General features: G+C 39.8%; 2 protein-coding genes and 1 long non-coding RNA gene across 12 annotated transcripts in view; 1 reads left to right on the forward strand and 2 right to left on the reverse strand.

The window, feature by feature from the left end:
- frmd3 (FERM domain containing 3) overlaps nucleotides 1-11,116 on the reverse strand; it is a 41,380-nt gene extending 30,264 nt beyond the window's left edge. For all 5 annotated transcript variants that reach the window (XM_020602579.1, XM_020602576.1, XM_020602578.1 and 2 more), the window contains exon 1: nucleotides 10,768-11,116. In XM_020602579.1, the coding sequence (XP_020458235.1) occupies nucleotides 10,768-10,872 (105 nt within the window). In that variant the 5' untranslated portion in view covers nucleotides 10,873-11,116. The remainder of the gene's footprint in view (nucleotides 1-10,767) is intronic.
- Nucleotides 11,117-11,758: 642 nt separating this feature from the next.
- Nucleotides 11,759-19,453, forward strand: LOC109961543 (IDNK gluconokinase). 5 transcript variants are annotated; one of them, XM_020602433.1, is made up of 6 exons: nucleotides 11,759-11,825; nucleotides 14,647-14,707; nucleotides 15,123-15,153; nucleotides 15,265-15,351; nucleotides 18,224-18,267; nucleotides 18,805-19,453. In XM_020602433.1, the coding sequence occupies exons 2-6, from the start codon at nucleotides 14,670-14,672 to the stop codon at nucleotides 19,175-19,177; spliced, it is 573 nt and encodes a 190-aa protein (XP_020458089.1). In that variant the 5' UTR covers nucleotides 11,759-11,825; nucleotides 14,647-14,669; the 3' UTR covers nucleotides 19,178-19,453. The 5 variants fall into 5 exon arrangements, with proteins under 5 accessions (XP_020458089.1, XP_020458087.1, XP_020458088.1 ...); XM_020602431.1 differs by having other exon boundaries at nucleotides 11,769-12,082; XM_020602432.1 differs by having other exon boundaries at nucleotides 11,769-12,057.
- The window catches only part of LOC109961544 (uncharacterized), a 10,785-nt gene continuing 4,233 nt past the window's right edge, over nucleotides 15,644-22,195 (reverse strand). The window contains exons 2-3 of one of the 2 annotated variants that reach the window (XR_002275148.1): nucleotides 21,055-21,143; nucleotides 15,644-18,063 (exon numbers count right to left, since the gene is read on the reverse strand). This is a non-coding gene — a long non-coding RNA (uncharacterized LOC109961544). Of the gene's footprint in view, nucleotides 18,064-19,552; nucleotides 20,730-21,054; nucleotides 21,144-22,195 lie in introns of those variants that run through there. The other variant, XR_002275147.1, reaches the window with a different exon arrangement.

The raw sequence follows: 22,195 nt of genomic DNA on the forward strand, positions 1-22,195 counted from the left end.
GTTAAGCGGGACTGATTGATTCAGTAGGAAATGATCCGTTTGCCCTTGCTGTGATTGGGGACACGCATAAATATACACATCAATGTGCACACTCATGCAAACATACACACACAGCTTATTTAACATGCACCAAGCACAAAGAACCACAGCTGTCTATCTGGCCACAAGTAAAACTGCCAATCACCACTGTCAGTACACCAGAAACTCATTTGACGTCAACTGATTACGAATTCACCTGTGGTAACAACGTATTTTACACAAGGACATAAGGAAATTTATTGTCATTGTAGTCTCTACAATAAAATTCAGTTTGGCACTCGCATAAAAGAAGCAAGGATCTATATTTAAATGCAACCTGACAGTGACAAACTGGTCAGGACTGGTTTGTTTCATACATACATTAAACTGTTGGAGACACCTGTTCTAATCATTTTTATTCACTGTGGAGCACTTTACACATGTTTTTACACTTCTGCTAACAGTCTCACTTCTCTGTAGTTTGACTTTGAGGAGAAATTAGCTGAGAATGAGATAGAGATGCACGTGCATCAAATGTCAAATGGCTGCCATATCAGCAATGGTTAGTATATTTTGGTGTTCCTTAACAACCAAGCTAAGGACATAAGCTAAATATGTGTAGACATTTGAGGCTGATACACACCATGAAGTCAGTGACTGACAGCAATTGAATGGTCATAGAAGAAGGAGTCGTTTATGTCTCCTCTACAGGAGAAAATGATCTTAGACTAAGGAAATTGCTATGTAAAACCATTCATCTTCCAGCACTCCCATCTGGCAGTTTGTCAAACTAAAGCCCATGAACCTCACATGTGCAGCCTGTTCAGGCCCATACTCATCTTAAAGCAGGCAAGAGATATTTTTTTATATAGCACCTTGTTAAACTGAAATTATAAAGGGCTTCACAATTTAAACCAAACAGGGTTGTAGTAAAAGACAAACTCAACAAAATAAAATAGATTAAAACCATAAAGCATGTTAAAAGGGGAAAACAGCTACCCTACTCAGTGCCCGTGAGGAATGCCTGCCTATATAAGTGAGTCTTTAAAAGACAGCAAAACATCACCAAGTCAGGTGCCAATTGAATATCTAAGGGAACTTAGGAGCCGCAACCGCAAAAGCTCAATCACCAACAGATCTGAGCCTAGATTTATGGGCATCCAGTAGAAAGAGATTAGAGGATCTAAGAGATCTACCTGGGGTGTACAAGTGCAAGAGCTCTGAAATATATGAAGGAGCCAAAGAGTGGAGAGCCTTAAAAACAAATGCTAAAATTTTTAAACAATCCTAAAACGGACTAGAAGCCAATGTAGAGACCGTGTTCAGTTTCTGTCTGTGGACTGTGTGTCAGTAACATTGTCTCTAGTTATCATACTTTATTTCACACAACCATGAATTCCTATGAATATATTGTGTTTGGTAAACGCAACAGTTACTCATTTCTTAGTAAACAATCTGTTCGGTGCAGTAACTGTAGTATGATGTTGCTGCTTATAATAACCACAAAAATAAGTCATTATTTCTTGTGAATGTCACTACAACTACTCAGAAATAGTAAGGAACAGCACAGTGAGTAGACTACGGTATGGTACATAACTATCCAGGTGCCACAGTTACAATGAGGTGGCTGGCCCCTGTGACCTTTGTTACATCACCACAGCAACAATCCGCTGTCAGTGACCTCTGAGGCAGCAGGTCCCTATAAGCTGGTTCAGGTTCACTGTGACACAAGTACTGTAAATCAATTGTGCATCCCTGTGGGTGTAGCTGTGTCTCCATGCTGACCTGCCTGTGTGTGAGTTAGATAAATAGTCACTCTCTGTCTGTGTAAGCTGCCTGTCTCCATCAGCAAATGTGTGTTTGTCTGTCTACAGCTCTTTGGGGATTTTCAGCTGATCCACGAAAACAGTGTTTCTATGCTGTTCAATCAGAAGAGCAAACAGAGAGACAAACACTGAGCAGGGAGAAAAACAGAATGATGACAACCCTACTGCAAGCAGTTTCTAGTCAGCTCATCAAACACCACCTTTCCTCTGTCGGGTTCTGAAGGCAGACGCTCATGGGGAAAAGAGAGGCAGAGTGACGCCAAGAGAGAAGAGAGAGAACAGACCAGGCAGAGAGTGAACCTGGGCCAAACACACCAAGAGGCTAAAAGAGAGAGAGAGCTAAAAAGGAATGAATAAGAGAGATGAGCAAGGCAAAGAGGAAGAGACAGAGTGAGGAAGAGAGACATAAAGAGTCTATGTCATGTTCAACAAGGACTGAATACATATTTTATATATCCAAAGGCTGGGCATTAAAAATTAACCTGGTCATACTGTGTCTACATGATCTCACCTAATGACAGCAAAGTGCTCCGCTCTACCTGCAGACACATACACACACTTTAATTAGATCCTCGGTGAGAGTGTATTCAGTTTAACTTAAGCAAAGTGCAAATTGACGTGTGCGTGTTAAAGAGTGCCTATCCACGCTCAACCATGTTGTCTCAAAAAAGCGAGTCCAGATGCACACCAAGCAAAGAAGGAAAAAACAAAGAAACCCATCAGTGTGCAAAGTATAAAAACACACATGCTATCTCTTATTTATTCTTGTGAATTCACAAAAACATCAGTTAAACTCAATGAAATCAACAGGAGATTGGAAGTGCACAGTGCCAGAATTATTTTGGTTTGTAATAACTGAGATTTTCCAAAGGTTACAGAAGTTAGATATACTGTTAGCTACCATCAGTCACACTGAGTGTACCTGTGTTAAGTAGGATTTATACTCCTTGAGAACTGCTTGTCAGATTGTCACATATTGTGCAATATCAGAAATCCCCTCCCCCTCATACCTTTCCGATATCAGACAAGTGGGGCAGTCTGCTGTCTGACCATATCTGTAACTGCCCAAAACCAGAGATCTGACATTTACACCCCCTTCGCACCATGACTGGTCAGCAGTGCGGCGGTCAGAAAAGAGCCATCTGCACACATCTCTATTCATTTGTGTCCGATTTCATCATTCCATTGATTTTGCATGAGATCACTCTGCCTCTCACATTACTGGTAATTCTCATTCAGAAATAATAAATCTACCTGTTTGTTTTGTGTGACACAAGAAAAATACAGATGCATTATTGTGCGTGAAAATACAAAATCACTGATAAACAATAAACGTCTTGCTTGAGGTTCTACAGATTCAGCAGAGTCAACCTGTGAAATCAGATCTGTCACACAGCAGATGCTGTGGGATGTTTTTTTGGGGAGGGTTATGTTTGCCTTATTTTGCTCCACTCACAACAATAATACTGTGGGTGGAACAAACTGGGGTCAAATCAAACTACAGTAGCTATCAATAGATCCATAAAATGGCAGAAGATCACTTTAAAAACTAAACAGACAGTATATCATGTTAAAATGAGAGCACTTTATTCCGAATTAAATGCTTAAAGTAACTGATGAAACAGCTCACAGATGGACTATAGCCATAAAACTCTACTTAATAGCTGCAGTCAAAAGTGGCCACTACGAGCCCAGCGCTAGGACCCTGGATGCCCTGGCTCAGTTAAATGCAGGCTTCTTGTCTAATTAATATGCATGTCATTTCAATTATGACCGGTCCTTATTGACTTCAGTGCAATTCATTTCATGGCATAGCATATGCAAATAGCTGTGAGGAGAAGGAGCGTTAAATTTCTGCAATCCTTCTGTGAAACCAAAACACACTTCTACCAAGGAGAGAGTGAAGGCGACAGAGAAAGCGTAGTGGGACTTTAAAGATAATGGCATGCTCCTCTTTACCTCCGCATGAACCAATTTAAACGCCTAGTGGCTGCTATTAAGACAAATGCCTGGCTAATTCAGGGCTTTTCTCTTGAAACCGCTGCTACTCTTCAGGGAAACTGAGATCGAAAACGCAACTGGACCAATTTGCTAATTTATTTGTCAGTTAGGATGTGTAAGTGTGAAAGGCTTTCTATGAACATGTGACAACATTGTCCTCCTATTATTACTGTAACAGGCCCCTGAGACAGTGTAAAGGATCAATCCAGAGGCTTGACCAGGAACCTTGACCTGAACTTTTTCTGTTTTCACAGGATGCAGAAAACAAGATTTTCTGCACATTTCTCACACATATGGACTTTCTGCCCTCATAAAATGTAGTTTCACTTTTATATTTCCTCTTAAGTAGCTTGAAGGTCTATATTACATTACATATTTGGCATATTTTAAAGTGCTGGTATCAATTTTAAGAGGAGGCTATTTTTATTGATTATACTGCTAGGGTTAGGTGTGATAGTGTTACCTTAAAACTGATTTCAAAAGTAAACTACAGAGGCAGAGTGCAAATTCAAATGAGGCTCTGAGGAAGATAGAAGCAGAGGATAAAACACTTCCAGTCTGGGAGTTATGGAAGGCATCCAATTCATATTAAGGAGATAAACCTTTAAAAAGAGATGCCAGACCTCACCACCACCATCCCTCTCTGTAATAGCCTCCATCGTCACACAGCATTTATCGGTAAATGTCTAATTGGTGCTGTCTTTGTTTTAGCTCTGAAAGGGAAAATTCTGAGAAACAGTGTGAAGAGATGAGGCATGATATTGTATATCAGCATGAAACCCACACAGCTTCACTGAAGTATTGATCTCATGAGCTGCTTTATAGAGTGTCTTGGGTTAAACTCTTGGACCACTGACCTACAGCAGTAATGGACTTCTGCCTAGACCTACAGACTTGGCATATGGAAGGACTTCCCATCATCCTCCTTACACTAAGATGGTGATGCCTGCTAAACATTAGAATATTAATATTGTCATGAGCATGTTAGCAAGCTGATGTTAGCAATAAGTAGTCCACTAGTAGATGTGCTTTTCCTATCTGATACTTTTGCCATTTGGTTTTTGCTATTTGTGTCTCGATGTTGTTGTTTTGTGATCAATCCTGCCTGTCTGATATTGTGAAGCACTTAAATGTATTTCAAAATGTGCAAAGTAACTACACAAACCTTAAGTACAAGAGATCATATTGCTCAGTGAATGCTGACATCTGTTGATGTTTTTCTTAAAATAGGATAAAGTTCAAACAAATAATGTCAGAATAAACCGAAAAAAACACAGATCTACGGTGATATAATGTTTTAAGCGACTACAGGTATTTAACACTTCCATTAGTAATCTTTTATTTATTTACTGTATATTTCAAACCAATAATCCTTCCTATCCTCGTGAGCAGCACATATAACGGTGGCTGTGACCTTGTCCCAATGTGGAAGGACACAAGGAGACCTTATATGGAACCAAACCAGTTTCTCTTACAATGGATCATCACTCTCACTCTGTATACAGCTGGACACTAACTGACAGGTTGGCTGGGGAGAGAGAACATGACAATGATGGTGGCGTTGACTGTAGTGCGGCAACACTGTTGTTACAGTATGAGTGGGTGCATTGAAGCAGCTGTCTTATCTTCACACCGCAGGATGTTCAAAATTTTGTGGCTTTCAAACAAACAATCCACGACAGAGACAAGCGAGACAAAGGGTGAGTTCAACCTGTGAGGTAATGTTTAATGTTTGTTTTCAGGTTTCTGACACAAATGAGTGTGTGTGTGTGTGTGTCTTATTTTCCTAAGTTTAAATGTTGCTGTTGCTTCTGCTCTTCTGTTCCAATCACCTACGTACAAATAGTGACAAAATCAAACACCACTTGGTTGAGGACGGGTGACAATGATGATTTTACCAAGATAAATGAATTCTAATTCCCCATGACTTTCAATGCAGTAATCAAATTCATTCATGCATTCATTTTATTTCCAATATGGCAACAGGCAGTAAGGAGTTCATCCTTCAAATGGAGACAACCTGATGCTGAGGCATCCATGAACAAGATGATGAATATCAATCAACTGTGAGTGACCTCTGACCTAACCACTCTATCCTATCCTCTTACTTTGTTTTACCTACTGTCATTTTTGTCTCCATCTTTCATTCTTTGTAAATTCTTCTTTATCAACAACTAGACCATTTTTACTCTAACCCTTGTCAGGGTTCTGTCCTACTGCTTCCTGTTTCAGGCTCTTATTTTGTCACCACTTCCTGTTCTAGGTTCATCTCTGTTATGGACTCTTTATTGTAATCAGTGCTCATTGCCTACACCTGTTTTCACCCCATTATAAGCAGACTTCTCCCACCAGTAACCTGCCAGGTTGTTCTTGACTCTGTGCAGACTTTCCAGCATTATCCTTGTTTGAGTGATTCATGTTCTTGACCCCAAATTGCTTCCTGACCAGTCTGATTTCTGCCTAGCCCTCCTGATTGTTGTATATTTACTCTGTGTACCGACTGCTGGACCGGCTTCTTTGACCTCCCGTTTTGGATCCCTTGGCTGTGTTCGTTCGCCGGTATTGACCCTGGACTGTTGTGTGAATTGGATTATGGTTTCTGGACTGTCACTGTGTATTCCCTGAGTGAGTGCAGTAAAATGATATTATTTACTCTATCTTGCCTGGCTTTATAATTGAGTCCACCATTAACATCGTGAGTAGCTGTACTGGCCAACCCTGACAACCCTCTTTTCTCTACCTTGTCTTCCAAAATCTGCCTGCTCTGCCAGTCTCGATCAGTTTCATGTTTTAATCTGCTTAATCTTTTTTCTGAAGCTGATCCATCTAATTTTTTTTTCATATTCCTTCCTATATCCTGTTGATATTTTTCGTCTTCATCGTCAGAGCTCATGTGAAGTGACCTACCAATATTTTCTCTTCTCAAGCATCTTTTTCTTCCCTCCTCACCTGCTTCTTTTGATGAACCCCTCCCTCTTCCCTTCTGTCCCACCATCTCAACTTTCTCTCTGCTTCCTCTCAGTTACAAGTCAGTCAAGTCAGAAAAAAGGATTTTTTAATCTCTTCAGAGGAGCATCAAAGAGGTACTGGCAAGTAGAATAAGAATAGACATTTGAAGCTATTTATAGCTTGCACCAAAGAATGCCCACCGGCCAAAACAATAGCAATGCCTCAGCATTGCTCATACACACCCATGCGCACAGCTACTGTATCCACAAAAAATGCTGGACAGCACCACCTCAGCTACACACACTTGTCCCTGATCGAGTAAACGGCATATGCAGCGGAAAACAATACCAACATCCAAAGCTATCTTTAAATAGAATGTCTTACTGATGTATTGATAAGGTGACCTGCACAAGAATAGAGCCAGAGAAATGAACAGGATATATTTCAACCTTTTAAAAGTTCAAGTCAGTTCAGGCCATTTCAGTGCCAAGCAAAAATTCTTGGTAAGTATGGTGAATTCATTAATTACAGAGCTTTGTTTCAGTGGATACAAAATCTTTCAGCTAACCATGTTAACACCGCCTTCCAAACACACACAGACATCTCCCACATACACACACTCATAGTGTAGCACATCACTGACAGCTGACTGATGTTGGCCTCTTGAAGAACAGTGATCATCCTTAATTACACATGTGTCACAGCAAAGGAGGAGGGAGAAAGGGAGACATAGAGAGGAGGGAGCAGGAAGAAGATATATAGTAAATGAGAGATGTAGAAATACAAAGTAAGGAAATTGGACAGAGGAGTATATATGAAGCTGAAAGTGGAGCAGAGAATCTGTGGGGCACAAGCAAGAAAAGAGGAATATGAAGATTAGAGCCCAGAGGAGATGAGAGAGAACAAATTGATGGGAGGATGAGAAGAGCTCAAGGCAGAGCAGGTCATGATGTATTGATCTCGACGTGTCTCTCCTGCAGCAGGTCTGACTTAACATTACCACTGAACCTGAGGGTAGCAGGCTGGACACATCCCCCCCCCCCCAGAATGTAGACACACTTCAAAAATATACACACCTGTGCACACCTGCTGTCAGGCTATTCTTAGTGTCACGGTAAACAATTTAAAAATAATTTTGCACTGCTGTTGGCTGTCATCAACTGTTGTCACCATCTCTTCAAAAATGTTATGCATATGAATGGGTATATATATATAGAGAAACACACCCAGCTCTCCCTCATGTGCATATATAAATATACAGTATGTATACACACACACACTCATTTCACACTTCATAACATTTTTGTAACCAGAACAGAAGAACTCTTCCCTTCATGTCAAAATATGTCTGCAAAAATATCCTCTCCTGAAACTAAACCTTGAGATTTGCTCCAGTGATAAGGTCTGTCCGCTGCTTCCTGTTTGCACTGCCTTTGATTGAATTAAATTTGGGACTGTTCATATCTGCATTTGTGATGATCACTGTCTGGTTTATTCCATTTTATTCAGTTAGCAACTTTTTTACTTATATTTTATTTGTGTTTGTGAGGATGATGGGAACCAATATCCTATTACACTTTCTATTGCCTTAGAAGCGTTCACACTTATCATGGCTTTTCAAGATATTTTAAAGTCCTCATTTATTCAGGGTCCATACAGTGCCAACCATTGCGCCCCGAGAGAGTGTGGCTAATACACCCATGCAAAGTCAAGAACGGATGCCTTTAAAGAAAGTAAATGATGTAAGAACACTGCAGACTATTTAGTTGTGATGCATTTGCTCACAACTGTATCACACCATTTTTATAATGTCAATGAATCTAGTGCTGTCATTGGCCTCTCATCCTGACCGACATATTCAGCACAAAGGACAAAGCAGAAAGGAAAAACAATGCACAGATAACAAAAAACCAAATAACTTAAGAAAGAGAAGTCAGTGGAAAGAGGAGAGGTGTTGTTGTCGAAGCATGAGGCGTACAGGATGTGATTAAATATGTAGGAAGGAGCAGCTCAGCACCAGAACACAAATCCATTAAAGAAAGTCCTGGAAAATGTGGTCAGCTAGAAATATAAATGTCTATTTCCTTATTGTGCTGGATACACAGACATGGCTAAAAGCACACACACACCTTCATATTCACAGTCTCCTGGTGAAAAGCCACACACTAATGTTCTCAGATGTGTACATGGACTGTAACACACTTTTTTGCTGTCAGAGCCTCAAGCATGCAGATATACATACATGTGAGCACTAAAACACAAGGAAACACATCTCCCTGTCATACTTTTTCCTTTTCTCTCAGTGCACTTAATGGTGTTTTGTAAATCAGTGACTTTGAACGTGTAGAAAACCAGCAAGACATTTTGTCTGACATGCAGTGAGTATCAGACTTTCAGGGACAGATGAGAGGGCTGAGTTAGCTGACTACTTCATCTGATGGTGGCTCAGCCTGAGATGTGCTGCTGCTCTGAGCTTCGTTCACGCACCATGATAGTAGCTGTGTTCAAGTCACTGAGTTGTCAGCAAGCTGGAGTTGTTTTGGAGAATTCAGTGCAATGTGAAGGTGCAATAGAAGTGAACTTGGTGGAAAAGAATAATCCACTATTCTTTATTATGCTATATTATTATGAATCATACACTGGCAGATTCACAAGATACTTTTGCCTCTCTGGCAGCTGCTACAGCTCAGGGCTGGCGGGACCCAGGAGACACACAGGATCTAATTTGCTTGTGGGAAGGGAAGGGAAACATGTTTTCCTATGTTCAGCCAGCCAAAAAAAAAACAACAAAAAACAAAAATTTATATTACATCTCAAATGTTTCAATAGTTAATACTTGCTATCAGTGGATCCAGGCTAAGTTATCAGAAAGCTGCAGTTCAGTGAAGATAGTAACACAAAAGACATGTTAAAAATCTATAAATGCATTCAGATATAAGGACATTTTAATGTGTTTATTAAAAGGTAGTATTTGTTAAGAATTCTAACTTCACCTATGAATACATTTTATAGTATTACAACTGTTTTACTACAACATATTGTCATTCAGTATAGATTTATACACCAGTTTCCACTCAGAGGCACTGACAGCAGATGTTACAGTTGCTGACAAAACATTTATAAGCACATATATCTGATTACAACACGGAAGTGAGTTATAAACAGTTTATTTAATGCTAATATCCTGCTTATGAATACTAAAAAGGATGTAAATTTGCAGCAGTTTTTCTGAGGAGTTTAAAGTAAATCCTTGCCTTTACTGTTTAAAATGAATCTAGATATTGTTCTTTTCAAGAATCAGTAATAATAGTTTTGCTTTTACCTTGACAATGTAGCCAATTACCAACAGAAGCTACTTTCTTGGTTGTGTTACAGTAACCTTAGCCATCACAACTAAATGCCAATCCCCAACTTTTACCCTAATCTTAACCCAACAAGAACCATAAAACAAAGTCTTAACCCACAAACAGCTTTCTGAAGTTATGAGGACCAGAATGTCCTCATTACCATGGTATCAAACTGTCCACACAACCATACAATGGCATGTACACACACCACTATATGAATCAAAACTGTTGTCCCTTCTATCCTCATCATCATTACTATCATTGCCACCACACCCATGGACCTCCATCGTTTCCTCCGCTAATAATCAAACTTCAACTTCTCTCCATGTGAGTCACATCCAGCTTGGACTCAGTACACATCGTTCCGTATTTGATACGCCGTTCCCCCTTTTCACTGCATAACTCCTATAAGCAGTATGAAGCAGAGCATGCAAGGTCTCTGAAAGCTAAATCACAGCAGCATGGAAACAAGCAATGCTGTAGCTACAAAAATGACGCTATGATAAGTTTAATAACAAAGAATGCCTTTTTAATTCCCCCATATAGGAAAATATATCTGATGCCTCCACGTAATTTTGCAATAATTACAGTGCACAATGCAGGAGGCGACTGAGGCGATCGTGTACCTGGATGCTGCAGGAGATCTCGGAGTCATCCAGTAACCGGATCGTGCAGATGATCTCCTGATCTAAGGAGCGAATGCTGGGGCTACGAAACCGGAGCATTTTCATCCTTATCACGGCTCTGTTTTAGCTCCTCATGTCAGCGGATCCACACACAGACCAGACTCACACGTAGGCTACACAAACTGAGGAGTCGCGCATACACAAGCATAGCCTACATGTATGTGCCTGTCAGACTTGTCTTAATCACCCCTTGTGACGCCCTGGGAAATGAATGGGTGGATGGATGTTTAAAAGAATGGATGGATGCAATAGAGCGGAAGGGAGGAGAGCTTGCAGCCGCCTCCTGCATGCTCACTGATAGATCTACAGGAGGGAGGATGGCTTTCTTGCCCCCTCCCCTTCCCTTCTCCCCATACTCACTCACCCCCGTTTTATCCTGTTTCCATATTTCAGCATGAATCTTCATATAGTGGCCTAATGATACCACGTGTAGTCTATGGTGTCAGATTGTCATCTGGTGAGTGTAAATCACCTGTGAATTTTTTTATTTCCTTTAAAATAACTTCATGGTTTCATACATTTAAAAAATCATATTCATTCATGGATATGATGCTACAGTATGTTCTTACAGGTTTGAAAGGGTGACTCAAATAAGCTGTGTGCTTTTTGAGCACAAGCTATAATTTAGTTAATTATTAGCCTGTTCATATAACCGTCACATGCATAGAGGAAAACAGGACCTTGTAATAATCTTTGTTCCACTGGTGCATGTATATGTAATTTGTATATATTACCAATGAGACTTTGAGAAAAGTTTATTATTAGGCTATACGTTATTTGATAAGATGGTCTAGTCTTATCTGTGAAATTATCTTGATTTCATCAAAAATAACGTCAAAAGGCAATTTAGCTAAAGCATAATCTGAACTGAACAGGACGCTGCGCCTTTAATTACGAACGTAGCCGACGTGCTTTGTGCGTCATCACGTACTTCAGCAAAACATCCTGCGGCAATGGGTCCAAGCGTCCAAGTCACTGTAGTAGGTTATTGCATTCAGGCACGTTTTTTGCCTCTTTTATACACTAGAGCATTTCAGGCAGACCTACTCTTTATGCCGTTTTCGGTAAAACGAGTTATGTTTAGCTGAAACAGCAGTTTATATGGTCTTATTCGCTCATCGGCTGACATGTCCTATGAAAGATGAAGTCGTGCGTCTGTGCAGGGTTTTTTGTTAATTAATTAGCGAAGAATTTGCGGAAGTACCACCGTTACATTACAGCCATCGGTCGGTAGGTTATATTGCTCAAATTTGAGGTAATCCTACTTGGACTTGAGTATTTTCTTTTCATGCCAGTTCGTACTAATACTTCCCTAGAATTTTGTGTGAAATATTGTACTTTTCTATCACTACTTTATTTGAGAGCTTTCAGTGTGGAAGAAAAAACAATGTATATAAGAAATATAATGTAATAATAAATTGTTATTTATTTGTACATCATATTTTGTATTTATGATCTGAATCTGCAACATAAAGTTAATGTAGTGGAGTAAAATATTTGCCTCTGAATTACAGTGCAACAGAAGTAAGTAGCAGGAAATGGAAATACAGGTTAAGATTTTTGCAGCATGCACATCTTATAAAATATGATGTTTTATCATAAATTAAACTGCCCATAAAGAGGTAGAACTGAAACCATTAGTTGATTGGCAGGAAGTTAACCAGCAGTGTTTAATAACAGTTACATTTTTAATGCAAAAAATAATTATTTTTAATTGCAATTTTCTTTTTAATATTTTTGAAGTTTTGAGTATTGGTTGAACAGCACAAGCTGGACTTAATTTTACCAACTAAACAACCAGTCATTAGGCCCTTTTCACATGATGTTACACAATGGCCACTGATCCCTTTGATCCCTCCTCACTTCCACTGGTCAGCATAATAAAAACAAAACAACCAATGGCTTTAACCAACAGTGTGGGGTTCAGTGTTTTGCCCAAGGACACTTCAACATGTGGACTGGAGGCACTGAGATTTGAACCTTCAGCCTTCTGGTTGGGAGACAACTGCTCTACCCACCGCACCACTGTCGCCTCCCCACTGAGGCACTAGTTCATACAGAATATACAGGTGCCACAGACATTAATGGATGATATTTAACAGATTGTAGCTACACTGATCAGGCATAATATTGTGACCACTAGCGGGTGAAGTGAATAACATTGACTATCTGTTACAGTTGCACCTGGTCAGTGTGTGGAGTGTATTAGGCAGCAAGTGGACATTCAGTCCTCAAAGTTGATGTGTTGGAAGTGTAGGGATCTGAGTGATTTTGACAAGGGCCAAACTGTGATGGTGAGATGACTGGGTCACAGCATCTCGCACACTGCAGGTCTTGTTGGGTGTTCCCAGTCTGCGGGGGGTAGTACCTACCAACAGTATCTAAGGAAGGACAAATGGTGAACTGGCAACAGGGTCATGGCTTACTGATGATGAGGTTGCCCTACTGTACATTATTAAACTATTAACTTACATTTGTAATTTTCAAAAGATCAAAATGTATTTGAATCTTTGTTAAAATGGTTGAAAATGAGAAATATTGTACATTGGTCTCTATGAAGAGAAACATTCAGAGGCTGTCGTGGTGATGTCACACCCAGAGTGGTGAGGCTGTTGAATTGGTCAAAAAAATTTCTAACTTGTCCTAAGAACCAATTTTCACTCCTTTTACATAAGTTTTTCAATGAATTGTAGACACATCTGTGCTTTTCCTGACAGTTTAACTGTGGAAGCAAATGGATTTACAGAAGATGCATAGTGAGCTGCAGAGTGACACGAGTGCCAACCAACTCCCACAGTGACTCCTATGTAAACAGTATTAGGCAGGTGGTCATAATGTTATGCCTGATCGGTGTATTTTTTTCACTGTTACCGGTCAAGCTTCCCCTTCAGCAGCTTAAGTTGGGTCTCCATTAGAGGTCAAGAGTCTTACAGCAGGACAACGCCCCAAAGCAGACTTCAAAAAGCAACAGAAATAGTTTCAGGCAATGCATTGTAGAGTTCTCAAGTGGCTAGCAATGAGTCGGGATCTAAATCCTAAAGAACACCTGTGGAGAGATCTCAAAGCAGCAGTTGGGAGAAGGAACCCTTCAAATCTTATAGACCTGTGGCAGTTGGAAAAAGAGGAGTGGGCCAAAATTCCAGTAGACAGGTGTAAGAAACTCACTGATGGTTACAGGAAGTGACTGATTTCAGTTATTTTGTCCAAAGGGTGTGTTACCAATTATTAGGTTGAGCCTGTCAATACTCTGTCCAGTCCATTTTTGGATTTCTGTGTAGAATGTATCAGGTTGGGCTTTAATTCTTTACAACAACACAAAAAAGCAGAGAATAAGTGATTGCAACTATTTTCTGGGAGAAGTGGTGTGTTATCTGACAGGAATGCAGGGGGGTCAATATGTTTGGCCATGACTGTATGTATAGTCTTTTTCAAATAAAAGTAAAATATGTAAAATGTAATATTTGCTGAATCTAATCAAAATCACTCTGAATCATACTGCATTGTATCGTTACAAATCTTGCTGTATCATTTTTGTATCTAATCATGGACTGTGTGTCAAGATAGATATAGAATCATGTGAGAGGGAGAGATGCACACCCCTATAATCCAGATAATAATCAGCAAATTATTCCATGGTGTTCTGATTACATGCAGTATTTTCTACAGTGTGGCATTAGTACTTTTACTTAAGGATCAGAAATCCTCCTCCACCATTGGTTAAATTAGAACTGATTGTTTTATGCCTCCTTGCATAATTATGTGTAAAGATTTGTTGAGAAGTCTATGCCAGCAGTAATAAAGGTACTTTGCTTCTTTTAGGTTTCAAAAGGATCAGAGACAGGATGATCTACATAATAATGGGAGTCTCAGGCTGTGGAAAGTACGTATATTTTCTGTTTGTATTTATTTGGAGCAGCTTTAGAAGGTGGACTCTCACATAAGCACACTGAGTAGAATATAACCAACATGCAGTATTTAAGTTTGAGTCACACAAGGAGAAACACACATAAATGGGAAGAATAAATGTGATCTTTGCTTATATTTTTGATCAACAGGTGGTGATTTATCAACTCTTAATGTCTCATTACATACTGTAAGTGGTTACAAGGTTACTGAGGAAAACAATGAGCCAACTACAGCACTGACCTGTAACAGATGTATTTTAACACCACAATAGTAGAGCAGGGCTGCAACATATTTTCAGTATCCAACATTCTGCTGATTTCTTTGAGTAATGCATTAATTAATCATGGTATCAAATGTGTCTGTTCTGCTGTGTTCCTTTGCTTATACAGAAGCACCTTGGGGGCATTTCTTTCAGATAAGGTAAATGGATCCCCACACACGCACACACACACATACTATTAGCCCCCTAATCGTGTTTGTGCACATAGTATTACAGGATCACTCACCTGAATGTGTGTTTCCACTCCTCAGCTGGGCTGGCCCCTGTATGAAGGCGATAACTTTCACCCAGAGGAGAATATTGAGAAGATGGCTCGGGGTGAACGGCTCACAGATCAGGTGTGTGTCTGTATGTGTGTCCCTGTCATGAGTAAATCACTATTTCAAACTTGCAGCCACAGAAGACTTGACAAGTAGCTGGAGGAAGCCTCTCTGGTGCAGACGGTGAAAACTGCAGGCAGCTTTTCCTAACAGCCCACAGTCCTAAATTTCAGTTGAGTCATTTGTTTTTATTTGTACAATATTTATCTGTTCACTGCCCGTGCTGACTTTCAAAATAAAGAGAGGTCTCCAAACAACTGACTGGCTGTCTGCCAAAGCTGAGTTTACAAGCTTACAGGCAGAGCAGCATTTGGCAGCAGTTTGCTGGTGGCAGTGTTAGGCGGCTGATGATAACCTCCCACTCAAAAATCTGCTTTGAGCAGCAGGGAGTCTCCCTGGGACCTGCACTGCTTTAGCATATTTTTAAGATACTCAAGAGTTAGAGAATAAATGACATGACACAGAAATGTAAATTCAGGATTACTGTCAGGCAGTCACAAAAATGTCAGAATCAGAATCAGCTTTATTGGCCAGGTGCATCAGACACACAAGGAATTTGACTCTGGTACATCGGCTCTCCTTCATGTCAGTGTGAGAGTTGGCAGGTTGAGGTTGGATTAACCAAACAGTGCATGTGTGTACTCAGAAGCCTGGATATAAGAGAATATGATTTCTCTCACTGGAGCTCAGCTCTTTGTATTAAAGTCTGTGTAGTATGAAAACCTGTGATTCTGGTCCAGCTGTAATCAGATTAGAACTGATTGTATTTCAGATTGCAGTGTAACCAAAGATGTCTGTCTGCCTGATCTCTGTAATCAATCGCTGAAATGTTTAGCAGAAGCTATTGAAAGTAGGCACTTAGAGGTAAACTCCTTGGAGGAGGAGAAGACATTTTGTTTGTGAGGGTGAAAAAGGCAGGAAGTCATTTTGTGCAGGCAAAATGCAGGCCAGCTAAAAGCAGGGAGAGATTGGCAAGTGAAAGTAAATAGGGAATCAGCTCATACTGTAGTTCCTGAGGAGACAGTCAGCACTAACCTCAGACCAGACGTTGTGTTGTGGTCAGAAATGCAGCTGACTGTATTTTGTGGAGCTTACAGTTCACTGGGAGGATGCTGTAGATGCAGCTTATGAGAGGAAAAAACTCAAATACACAGACTTAGAGGAGCATGGCTAGAAACTTAAAATCTGCCCCATGGAGGTTGGTTGTAGGGGATTTGTAGCCAAGTCAGCTGTCTCTCTGCTACAGTAGGTGAGCTGGTTATAAAAGGGCAGAGCCTAAGACAAGTAATTAGGACTCTAGCTGATAGTGCAGGAAGGTCCAGTGACTGACTCTGGAACAGAAGAAAGGTGTGTGAATGGAGTAAAAAAATAGGTAAAATAGGTCAGTGCTTTGAATTGTAAACTGGACGCTAAGTAAACTAGCATAGGAGGACAGACTTGACAAAATGGTTGATACAGGCAGCATGCTTGAGGCCTACTACCTGGTGTTAGCATGAGCAAGTTACCCAAGAGGACATATTAGAGGTCTGACTGGTTTGTTGGAGTGATTAGCAACATAGGGTGGATTCTGATGCAGCACAAAAGGAAGCAGTAGTTTGTCTAGTTATTTGGTGAGCTATCTGAAATGTTTGCTAGTCCTAGTGACTGTTTTGCTTGGGTGAGGAGAGGGCATCAGGGATCCTTTGTGTTAAGGGTAGGTTAGGTGTAGACTATGGTATTACCTATTGTGGGGTTCTGAAGATTTATGACAGCATAGCCTGACACCCGCCTCTTTGGGGCCAAATAATGGGTAAACAGCATTTGGCTCTTCCATTCTTTTGCACATTTGTGTATTATTGACTACTGATTCACTGAATGATTCTGTAAAACAATATTAAACTGAAAATATTGGCATCCCAGAAAAATCAGATCCACTATAAACACTTAGTGTATTATAGTTAGTTCTTCAAATGTATGTTTTTCTTATCTGACTGTAGTATTTTTCTGAACATCTTTACATAGGTTTAAGAATAAGTTTGATACAGTCTGGCTTCATCACTGCAAGCTCATTTCACTGTCTGTCCTGTAATACTCTGAAGTGCAAGGCTTGCCTCTCTGAGTGTATGTGATTTGATTCACCTACCCTCTTACATTAAAGGGTAAAGTCAGAATTTGTGTTCTTGGCAGTGATCCCCAAAGTGAGGGAGTGCTGTCTCTTGCTTTCCTCTGCAGCCAAAACACTCAAAGCTGTAAATCCCTGAAACCATGGAAATACTGTAATAAGATTCATCATCCTTCTCCAGGTTTAAGACTATAGGCTGTGTTATATCTTAAGCAAAAACCAGAGGTGAGGACAGGATTCAGGGATGCTTTGGTTAGGGCTGGAAAGTGGTGATACTGTGGGGCTGTGAAGATTCATGATACCAAGGGCTGCTCTGGGGCCAAATAATGGTGAAACACTGTTTAACGAGCTTTCGTGTCAATGGTCTTCCATTTTTTGACACTTTTAAATGTGCAGTATTGACTGACAGGCTGCATTGATATTTATTTTAGGCAAAAATCACAAAGACTTTTTGTAAAATTGTTTCAGGCATTTTATGGATGATAGACAATAGAGAGATGACTGGAAATGAGAAGACAGACATGCAACTCAGGTCCTCAGTTGAATGCAGAGTCAGACCTTAGGCCACCAGGGTGCTCCTGAACATTTCTTAAAGCGGTTAAGAACCTCTTCTTTAGATGACAATGAATCTAAAAAAGAAAGGTAACATACCAACTGGAAAATTCCAAGGTGTTTTTTTAACTTCTCACCATCATCTAATATCTATTACAATTTAAATATACTATATACTACAATCTCAAACCATTTTTACACCAAAAGCAAACCCTGTCATCATTGTTTGTTTTTCAGGACAGATTGCCTTGGCTTCTTAAACTACATGAAGTCATTCAGAGGTAGGAAAAATCCAAGCTCTTCCATCACATATAGGACATATTCTGTATGTATATACACAGGCATGCTCACATGGAAAACCTTTTTTTTAATGACAAAAATGAAGAAGTTGCAGAGTAGGAGAGTGAGAAGGAGCCGATACGCAGAGAGATAGCAATATGGAGGCATGAAATTGTCAAAAATATCAGATTTGAAAACCAGAGAGTGAGGAAATAGAGTCTGGAAGGCAGATTATGAGAGACTGAGAAGAGATGAAGGACAAGTGAAAAGTGTGCCATCTCTTTCTTAAAATGTCTGCAGCGACATATTTTTTCTTTGACTACCACACTCAGTTCTTGATCTTGCTTATCCTTGAGTCTCTTTTTCTGCTCACCACCCCCTCCTTTAGCTGTTTGTGGTGAGTGCACTAAGTTTTCCCGTTGTCTTTCTAAAACATTTTTCCAGTTATTCACATGACATGTCAACTGTTTAATAGTTATTATTGTCATTAGTCCTGCCTATATTCACCATCTGCGAATGTACATGTCTTCCCATCCCAGAGAAAGGTCTTCAGGCTGCAATGCTCTCGTGGTGTGCTCTGCCCTGAAACGCCTGTACAGACAGATCCTGCTCTATGGTTCCAAAGCCTTAAGTTCTTCTTCCTGTCAAGACCAAGAAATCCTGCCTCCCACTTTGACTGATGTCTTCTTTCTCTTCCTACATGGTGACTACAATCTCATTCACCAGAGGATGGTGGCCCGGAGGGGACACTACATGAAAGCAGATCTGCTCTGTTCCCAGTTTGATGCTTTAGAGCCTCCGTTAGATGAGGACAATGTGTTATCACTGGACACCAGAAAGACCTTCACTGATATGGCCATGGAGGTTGAAAAGCACATCAATAGCCTCAAGTCATCACCCATGATGCCGTAATCATCATATTTTCAAGGGTGTTCAGCTTTTAGTCATGCTATTAGCATGCCTCTAGAGACAGCAGTGTTGTCGACACTGAAATATCTCAACTAGTAGGGCTGCCACTTTTTGAGTTTTGAGCATTCGTTCAAATGCTGTAAAAGTAAAAATCAAACTGTAATGACCTCTTCGAATCCAACAATGTACACTGCACTGTCAATAAGTGCAGTAGAAGACTTGCTGTAATTTGCCTTGGGGTCCAAGAGAGGACGTTCTTAAAATTCACCATCAGCTTGACCAGTTAATGTCCTGTTGAGCTCTCACTAAAGTAAGCTAGTAACATTATGTTTACAAGGACAAAATGTGGGATAGTAGCTAGGAAGGTTGTACTGACTGGACCGTAATGACACCAGAGTGGTGGGGTCAAGGTAAATGGTTTGCCGACTCTGCAGAAATACTGCGGTCACCTACTTGGGTACAACAAGACATCTGAGGACTCGCCTGTAATCTTACTATCCAAACGAGGCACTGAAGTTAACATTACCACAGATGTGTGGAGCAGCACTTGTTCTGCAGCTTATTTGCACTAAAGAAGACCAGTGGGTTGAAATGTTGGCTACACATTCTAAATGAATCATGTAAGCTTTCAGTGTGTGGTCATTTTTTTTCATTTTTCTAGCCTTACAGCATGTCATGGTAAATCATTTCAACTTTGTAGAAAAAGTTTTTTTTTTCCTTAATCCTTGAAAAGTTCAACAACTTAGGTTCAGTTTGATTTAGAGAACACAGCAGAATCCCAGGCCTTTGGAAAGATGGATGTTTCTGCAGCTAACTCAAATTTTCATCTGCTTCATCTAACACTGATTTGTGTACTGACTCCATGTAATCTTCTGCATTCTGTTCTCAGCATTACAGGCTTTTCACTTGTTCCTAAATATTCTTGAGAACTTAACATCAGTAAATAGACTAGTAGCAAGTAACTGCAAGTCATTTTAATGAAATCATGCAATCTGTAATACTGAAGATTGTACTATAAGATCAGTTGATGCATTTGACAGTCAAACTACCTTCGTGCATAAAATGCCAAACTCAAACTGATTTTAAAGTACAATCGTCAATGTTAGACAGTAAATCTGTGAGGACAGATTTACAATATCAGGTCAAGCCTTTGAGATCTGTTTCCTGATCTGTAAGTATCTTCAGAAGACACAAACACAGATGACCAGCAACACAATGCTCCAACACTGTCTCTGAAACACAAACGCCCACTCAATGCTGTAGAGCTGTTTTTGTGGTGTGACTCATCTTCAAACCTCAACCCGAATATTTTAGGAGCCTCTAATCCAGAAAAACCCCTCTTGGCTACTCTCGTATCTTCACACATCCAGAAAAACTGGCACACACGTACACACACTGTTGAAGATTAAACCCCCCTCCCTCCAGTCTGGTAGAAAGAGACATGTGCTCTGTAAAAGGTAAAAGATATGTTTAAATTGATGTGGCTGGTAGACATGTCATCATAGTAAGCCATATCTCAAACATTAGGGCAACCTTTCCTGGCAGTGAATTGTACCTGACAGAAAAAAAAAAGTTAGTTTTACAATATGAATTTGTATTGTTTTTGTATGTATGAAAAACAACAAAGAGCTGAATAATCTTTTTAAGATGACAGTGTCACATTATATTCAGAGGTGTTCCTAATATTTTGACCCTCTGAATAAAATGTAGTCCAGTACAACACCACCTTTATCTATGACCTCAATAATGACCATATAATTGAATTTAAGACAATCTCACCAAAACCAAACAGCTTCATAAACACAAATGTTAAGGCTGAAGTGTGTACAGGTGGTCATAATGTTATGCCTGATCGGTGTATAGTTAAGTGCACAGAGTACCTGGATGTAAAGTACCGTTTCTTTGCAGCATCAAGGAAGAGCTCCAGAGCCACGGCTGCCTTGTTTCTGGCCATTTGGAAGATCAGAACCTGTGACAACAGAGTTAACTCAATCAGCCAATTCCACCAAACAAGTTTATCTACAGTGAATTTAAAAAATTATTCTATTTGCTGTGTTTCACTTGAGAGCAATGGTCAATCACTATGTTATGACAATGTTTGCCATAAACATTACAGATAGAACACAAAGCTGTGGCCTGTTGAAAGATACATGGGCGGAGTTAGTCCTATGTCGTCCGTCCTAGTTATAACAATTGCTCTGATCACAGAGACGGAAACCTGTACAAACTAACACATTTCATAAATATCATCAAACATGCAGGAAAAGTCAACAGCTCTTATTAAATGCACATTTTACACAAATAAGATCCATTAAAGAGCTATTGGATTCTTTATTCAGGTTTCTCAGTATATGATGCACTTTGAGGCTAAACGGGAGTTTTAATGACAACTGTTTTCTCTAATCAATTCATATTTCTTGCACATCTCGTCCTCACCTGATCTTTCCTTAATTTTCCTAGCCTACGCTTACTAGTCACATTAATGTAGTAACAGCATCAAACCCTGTTGGAAAAAACACTGTACATAAGTGCAATTGAGGCATCTGTACTTATTTTTAGTTTCTGCTTCTTCACATCTTATCATACCACCTTGTTACTCCACTAGATTTATTTGATAACTTTAGTTTATAGTTTCTTTTCAGAATTAGATGAATAAAAAGAAAATACAGTATAAGCCTAATCACGACATTTAAGTAATCTCTGGTGAGAAATTTACAAGTTACACACCAGAAGTTCAAATTTTAACCATTAAAATTATCCCTACCTTTACCAGCTACAGCATTAAAATGATGAACAGACTAATGCACCAGAAATTATAATCAACTAATATACATCAACATGAAATGTATTCTATTATTATTCTGCACAGTTTTGGTAATTTAGGTATATTTTGATGCTAATGCCTTTGCACTATAATTTAAGCAACATTTTGAATGTAGCACTCTTACCTGTAACAAGGCATCTCAGTAAAAAGACGGCGACTGGTTTGGACCTCACCTGGTCTTCATCAGCGCGGAAACA

This window comes from Monopterus albus, unplaced genomic scaffold (genome assembly GCF_001952655.1).
Source record: "Monopterus albus unplaced genomic scaffold, M_albus_1.0 scaffold56.1, whole genome shotgun sequence".
Lineage (NCBI taxonomy): Eukaryota > Metazoa > Chordata > Actinopteri > Synbranchiformes > Synbranchidae > Monopterus > Monopterus albus.